The sequence below is a fragment of the Ruditapes philippinarum genome, unplaced genomic scaffold, assembly GCF_026571515.1.
Source record: "Ruditapes philippinarum isolate M1 unplaced genomic scaffold, ASM2657151v2 ctg16607_1_1_1_1, whole genome shotgun sequence".
In the NCBI taxonomy this organism is placed as follows: Eukaryota; Metazoa; Mollusca; class Bivalvia; order Venerida; family Veneridae; genus Ruditapes; species Ruditapes philippinarum.
The window spans coordinates 35218-43270 of NW_026852120.1; the positions used below are offsets into that span (position 1 = coordinate 35218).

General features: G+C 29.5%; 1 protein-coding gene across 1 annotated transcript; it reads right to left on the reverse strand.

Moving 5' to 3' along the window:
• Positions 1 to 240: 240 nt before the first annotated feature.
• Positions 241 to 7427, reverse strand: LOC132749609 (coadhesin-like). Its single transcript, XM_060739452.1, has 10 exons — positions 7204 to 7427; positions 6533 to 6574; positions 5818 to 5897; positions 4845 to 4913; positions 4171 to 4294; positions 3772 to 3891; positions 3382 to 3552; positions 3086 to 3256; positions 2398 to 2568; positions 241 to 2089 (listed from the first exon to the last, which is right to left on the reverse strand). The coding sequence occupies exons 1-10, from the start codon at positions 7217 to 7219 to the stop codon at positions 1881 to 1883; spliced, it is 1173 nt and encodes a 390-aa protein (XP_060595435.1). The 5' UTR covers positions 7220 to 7427; the 3' UTR covers positions 241 to 1880.
• Positions 7428 to 8053: the final 626 nt, after the last annotated feature.

Genomic DNA, 8053 nt, shown 5'->3' on the forward strand with positions numbered 1-8053 from the left:
ACTTCCTTTACTACATTTTACTTTAATGCCTTTACAAAACATCATGTTTCATAGCACAGAAAACAAATTATCGGTATGTAAACATGGTTTATAGCAGAGCAAATAAGTTATCACTTCTAAAATTTTTACGGAAAATATAACTACTTTTCTATTGACTTTGCATAATATATATTTCGATAAATCGTAAATAGTTATTATGACTTTTTCTTGCCATATTTAACTAATGAAAGACACTACACAGTCTGTTACTACCTTTATTTCCCAAAAATATCATAATGTTTGACTCAATAACAAATATTAAGTACTGAGGTAACATTGTTAAATAATAATTAAAAAAATATCAAAGGATCAAGAAAAAATAATAATGAAATAATAATAATACTTTTATCGTAAAATAACATTTTTTCTCTTCTTCCGATTGGCAATTCTTCTTGTCAAAAGTAAGTAATAGGTTTTGATGAGATGGAAACTATTATGTTAGGATGTGCACACTTTTTGGAGAAATTAGTTTTGGTTACTGTATCTTCTATGTATCATGTGCAAGTAAATATTACATACAATAAGATAATACACGGTAAAATGATATGTAAAAAGGTCATTGATCATGATGCATTGTTAGAATTTTTTATTACATGGAAACATTTTTACATCTGATATACATAGTGATACTCTTTAAGCCACGAAACGAATATGTGACATTTACCTATTATATAAAGACAAAAATGCAAAGACAGTTATTTAAAAGGTATTATTATACAATATAAGGGATAATAATACGTAAAATAGTCATTGATACATTGTTAGAAATTATAATTACATGAAAATATTTTTAAATCTGATATACATATTTCATAAAGACAATAAATTCAATTTTCACAAAAACAGTTAATTCTTTTAGATATTAAAGCTATATGGAGTAATGTAGTGTCTCTAATTATACAGTGATACATCAAAAATGGCCTTTTAAAAATGCTATACAGTTTAAAATACTCACATAAACACGCTTTTACGATATCTGATATTTTTTAACTTAACAAATATAATAGATATGTAAAAGAATAATATCGTACTTTAAGCAAATGTGTTAAATGGATCTCCTAAAAACTAAAATAAACTGATATTAACAGTTTTGAAGATAATAGTATAATTAACATATTTTGTGTGCTGCTTTAATGAATGACTTTGACCTTCTTTATTGGCAGTTTACGCATATAATTTAAAATTGTAAGTTAGATCATAACCAATATAATAAAAATATACAATAAAAATGCATAAATTAATATATATGAATTCTTCATTTAAGGTCATAAAATTATCAATAAAATGTTTAATAAAATACCATATTGAAAGCAATATTTGATATAAACGGGTGTTTGTAAATAATATTAAAATTAAAATAAAGAGTGTTCGGTCGTGGCTTTTGTCATACCTAATTTCTCAAATTAATATTTTTATTGTCAGTTTCAATGTTTTCCCTAAATAAAGAAAAAAATTAAGGTTTATCAATAAAAAAGATAAATTCTCGTTTTTAAGGCATTGAATATGTTGAATATGTTGAAAATTTTCCGTCAACGGAATGTCAAGAAGATTTTATGATTATGTTATTTCCTCTTGCCTTTTTACTATTATCAGACCGGTTATATCAGTAATTAAGTTTTTTTTTTTTTCAACTATACATTATGGGTTTGACAATTTTCCAGAAAACGAATTCCTATAATTACTGCTTTGCGGAATAATGTTTCTGGTAGAATATGACCAATATTTCCACTGAACAGTAACATTATCACCCGAATTTAATTTTACTATTGCATGTGCCGACTGACATTCGTAGTAGTGATAATTACACCCATATGCAGTCGCATGTACAACGGATCCTACCATTATATCAAACTGCATGTGTCTTTGACTAATAATGCACATTTGTGCTTCAAATGTATACGTTCCATTTCTTGGGGCAACAAAATACCAGTCGAAGTGTTATAAGCATTTCCCTCATTCAAAAGCGTCTTAGAAAAAATCATTGTCTGGCCTATAGCTGGACTGCAGTCAGTTACATAGTAAGCGTTGAAAGCCACACTTGAGTCTGATTCTGAAAAGTTCACAAATTTTATCTGACAATAAAAAAAATGTTTCTTTGTTTTAAACAGAACGAAAAGTATAAAAGGTTTGCATATAAAATACATTGTAAAGTAAATATTTTCATCTTTCATCATTTCTAAATGAATTTGATATTGTGTTTGGGTCATAACATGTTAAAGATATCCGTGGGAAAGTTAGTAAAATGTTGTTTCTTACCTAGTCTTGCATAAAAAATAGATTTATTACCTATATTAATTTTATTAGAACTATTCTTATGTTCTTGAATTTAGAAAATGTTGTAATGTGGCAACAACTTACGACACTCCTCTTCGTTGCAAGCTCCTACTTGTATTGGATCTCCAACACATTGATCTCCATGAGTTCCAGGTACTGGATTTGTACATGACCTTGACCTGGTTTTTAATCCAACACCACAAGATTCGCTACATGTACTCCATGTGACCCAATTTGACCAACCTCCATTCGATGCTAAAATTTCATTTTAATATATTTAGTGTATAGTATTTCAAACTCATTACTACAAAATGTTTTCAAAATATTAAAGTAATATTCAGGTAGTTTAAGTACTTATTCCATGTCATTATTTTTGAATTGTTCAGGCAATGCGGTTGCTATTTGAATAATGCACAAAATTCAACGGTGTAACTAAGGCATATACCGGTAAATGTACCTCATAATACAGCTAGAATCGTTTTTCTCAATATAAATTGCCACCTGAAAACTTTAGTTTTATTATTCTTTGTCAGACTTTTTACGAAGTGACAATCATGCATTTTTATACATCAATATGATTTGATATATTCATTTCATAATTAAAACGCAATCAAGCAAACAGTTGTACAGCTGAATGTGTTTAGCTCAAATTCATGAAAGAATCATCTGTGCAAATAAATCTATCAATTGTATTCTTTTTCGTTAACAGACTGATAAGAATGTGTATGATGATTATATATATTGCTTGTTTTATGCATTAAAATATGTGTACCATCACAGGGTTTTTGTTTGCACAGTTTCACGTCAATAGTGTCTCCAAAACAATGGTCGCCATGCCGTAAAGGAGATGGATTCGTACATGAACGATGTCTCTTCTGTATACCTATATCGCATGTTACAGGGCATGACTCCCAACTTGACCATACCTCCCAGCCCCCATGAACTGAAATATGATAACACTTTAACATTATAAACTGAACCAAGACAACTCGTTGAATTATAAGTTCTATGTTTAAGATTGTTTTTAACAAACCTTAAATGAAAAATGAACACGCAAGAAGTTTTTACCTGGACAAAGCGGTCGAGTACAAGGTTTAGTGTCCGAGCTGCTTCCTTTACAATCTAGCCCTTGATATACGGGTGCAGGGTTTGTGCATGTTCGAATGCGTGTGTGTTTTCCATCACCGCATGTAACGTCACATGATGACCACGACGACCAATCTGCCCAGTTTCCATCAACTTGAATTAATAACAAACGTGTGAATGAGTCACAAAAACGATCGCACTTTGTTTGAAGTACATGTACATTGTCTCTATATTTAAAAAATTGGAAGCATATTTGGTGACGTGTGTAATTTATAACAATTACGATAAATTTATACATTACATAGTAAAGGCCATGCCTTAAAAGATATTTTAGTATTTATATAAATATGGATAAGGCATAAAAATAATTACCTAGATCACACAGTTTGCAGAATTTACGACAAATTAGCTTAGCTTTATGAATCTCTTCACATATGTTGAATGCCTCGTTCCAGAATGGACAGTTATCTTGAATGTCACTGCAAGGGGGCGCTTATTTGACGACCAAGTAAAAAGTAAGTAAGTATGCAAACAGGTACATAAAAACAGAAATTGACCATTTTAAGAGAAGAATTTGTAAATTTAAATCTAAGCCTTGTAGATTTGATGTCCTTTTTAATCTTAATTTTGTGTACAAGTCAAAATATTGTACTACCGACAGTATTACATTTTTATTTAATAAAAAAAAAGTTACATATAAAAAAAAGAATTGAATTAGAAACGTTTGTTGCTGTTTACTTTCAGTTTAAATGATATACAGATTCAACTTACGTGTTTTGTATTTGCACAAGTCATTGTTACACCGACCAACACCGCAACATTCGTAACATTCCTGTATTAGTTGACCGTTGCTCAACTTTGATACGTTATTGTACACGGGTATGTTACCGCAATTCTGTAATGAAATGCATAATTAATAACAATTTGCCATATACCAAAAGTAATATTAACACGCAAGTTCTTTGCTCTATTGCTCATATTATTAGTTCTAAGGCAACGATGTCTTAAATTCAAAGGACACATCCATACGAAAGATGTAATTAAAGCCTTGTCTTTAAGGTAAGCGCCTTAATGCAGATATGTAACTTCATGTAAAGAGAATGATGATCAGTTACACAGAAATTTCTTGGCATTAAAATAAAACGTTTGTAACTGATATATAAAACAAACTGATATTTATTCTTGTTGTAAGTAACGAATTGTTGTAGGGCTTTTGAGCTTTAAACATTCTATGACAAAACATGATCAATACTCTTATTACTTAATAACGGTTTTCGGTATAGTTTTCTACCAACACCATCGCCCATGTTTCTCACAATATACTTCCATTTATCAGACCACTACATCATAGCATGCCTTTCATTTTTGTAACTACTCATTATATTTTTTTTCTTTGAATTACATAATATATCATAAAGAACTGAAGTACTAATATTAAATGGTACCTCATTTCGTGTACATCCCATTGTGAATGAAACAGAATCTCCTTTCTTCTCTAAGCGCGTGAAACACGTCTGTAAGAAACAAAAACATTTAATATTTATTCGAAGGCAACTCTGCTAGAACCTCCTATCACTTGGCTTGAAGTTGTCTTCCTCGATTTGAATCTGTTTTTAAAGAGCTAACTCATTTTGTCAAATTCAACGATAATATCACACACGGCTGAAGGACTTTCGGAGATAATTCTTAATTGCTTGCATTGAAAAAAATATTGAACGAAACTAAGAAGAAAACAAGGGAATAACCAGTTTTCTTGCTACAAATAATGATCTGACGAGCCATGATGTCACACTTATGTTAAACAAAGGTTATTTAAGTGTAACTATTTTTGGAACGTAGTTGCACCTGCCTTGTTTTTAATACACGTGATATCTAAACCATACATAATTCGTTAATCATTATTGTATATATTGAAAAATATGTGTGTATTTATCATTTGAAATAATAGAAGAATATTGTGTGACATTAATGAAGATAACGCATATTCTTGGTAACGAAGTCATGTTATTGGTGTATAGTGTAAGTACTAGTAACGTTTGGAATGACGTGGCAATATCATGACAAGCTCTTCGCACCGGTCACGTCATGCTTGTATCTGTGTTAAGTTCTGATCAGGGGAAGTAAGCTTTGGGTACTTTATGTATGTGTGTGTGTGTGTTTTTGTGTTTTTTTTTGTTTTTTTTGTTTTTTTTGTTGTTTTTTTCTTTATAACTTCCCGGTCGAGTCCGTCAAACTTCATTGATCGCCGAGACAAGAGCGATATTTGCTGTTCGCTTTTTCGCTTTCAAGTATTATCTGATAACGCAACACGACACCCTTTTAACTTAATTTATGTATCTTACGAACGAATTACAAATAATTACCATGTTTATATTTGAAAGTGTAAGGTACCCATGTATAAGTTATTTAAAAACATACCTCGCCACTTTCGCATGTTTTAACAGTTATACAATGGTCCATACTTTCAACGTTGCTACACGAATAACAAAACAGGGAAGCTGAAAAATATAATTGCGTCATTTTAAATAAATTGGATCATTTTAAATATAAACATTTAAAATTGAATCAAGTATCATGTTAGTACACAAATGATATCATTTAGATACATTATTTTATTAACGAGTACGCCTTTGTTTAAGTATTTAATTATAATAAGCAAGAATTTGGGATATGTTAACTTTTTGTACCCTTTATTGAATTTAAAAAAATATATGTTATTGGAGGCAATTGATTTAATCTTGTTTTCTTTTTCTTATCATTTAAGATAATGTAATTTAAAGAAAATATTGAATGAGTATAGGTTTAATACATTTTGAATTAAACTATTTCATGCGGGGCTCTTGGGAACATTTTATTAGTTCAACGAGTTCGATTAAATTAAATAAAGTAATGAAGCATCACGAATAAAATATTCTGTTTAGAACTGTTTTCCGTAAAAATAGCCATTATTTCATTGATGCGCTTATGTTGTAACGCTGAATTACGCTACGTTTGTATAACGCAAATAACACCACATTAAAATATAAGCACAGGGTATTTGAACATCTTTTAGTAAACAAGCAACAATAAATCAATAAACTGTAGTTTGGATTATTTTACGATTAAGAAACACTAATTAAGTTTTTGTACAAACCGACATTTCCAGGGGCAGCAGCCAATAAAAGAAGCATTAATCCTAAAATAAGATAATTTAATACTATTATCACTTATGTAGATATTCATATGTTGATAAATGAATGCAATTAGATGTAATTTTATGTAACTGAAAAGAAGTTCTTATATTTAACAGATAAAAAGTACATTTGATAATTTCATTATGAAAAGATATATAATTTGATAAAATTTCACAATTTCCTTTTAAGAGAGTGTTTGCCTATGTGGTGACTCATATTTATTTACAACCACATAAACACTAACACACATCAAGCCAAATGGCACAATAAGAAAAGATATATGAGCACCAAGGTTAACAAACAAGCACGGGGATATATTCACTTATTATGAGTAAGTAAACATCAAACATTGGTAAAGTACGTCAAAAAAAAAGAATATTTAGTTTAATGTTTTTAACCTGCTTGGAGGTATGAACAGCAATAAAAGGCAAGGTCAATAGACAAGTCCTTACAGTCAGATCAGACATTTTACTGAGGGTAGTATTATATTTCTATTTTGATGTTTCAATACAAAAATTTTCAATAAATTGTGTACTGTATTAAGTGTTAAAATTTTCATATTTATCCGGAAGAAAGTCGTGTAATCAGAAATTAAGATTATAGTCTTTAAAAGAATAAGATAAACATTTACCTTTGTAAAAAATCATTGTGGTAAGTCCCTCACATGAATGTCGGAATGTCGAAAAATAATAAATGTATTATCCTAAATGTTGGAGTATACAAAACAAAATATATTGCTTAAAATAAGTATTTTTGAATGTTTATATATCTTCATCATTATTTGGTCTGTACATTATAATAGGTTAACACTCATATTTCAAAAAATAACTAGTTCAACTGAATACAAGATCACCGTCAATTTAAAGAGGAAGAAAAAATAATAGCAGCTCCAGTGACCAATCGAATGCTAAGATGTTATATGTATCCGTTGACGTTCTGAAGATAAAAAAAATGTAAACGATGCGATAAAACAATCTATAGTTCATAACCTTCAATTGTTAAATAAAGCATATTTGTTAAGTTTAAGTTCTTTAGTATAAAGCTTTTCAAATTGTGAACATGCGTAAGCTGTACGCAGATTAACTTTAAGGTAGACCATTCCTAATTGGCACTATAACAAACTGTGAAAATGACAACAAAGGACAGTTATATGCCTTAAAGGTCACCTTTTATTCAAAATTTAAATAAAATTCACCGTGTTGTTTATGAGTTATGGACATTTTTTCTGAACTAAAACTACTATTAGAAGGGTTTTTTCCACAAGTGAGGAAACTCTAAATAATTCATAATATCATTATTATGAAAAATGTTTTCCTATTGCTCATTGTTAAAAAAACAAAAAGTAACATTCAGATAACAAATTACACGAGCAAATTGATTGGTTCTAAACAAACAGTTTTGAATATTTATGAAAGTGTTACCCTAGTAACTAGCCATTTTAAACACTTATTTCACCATTTGACCATTTCCCTATATACAAA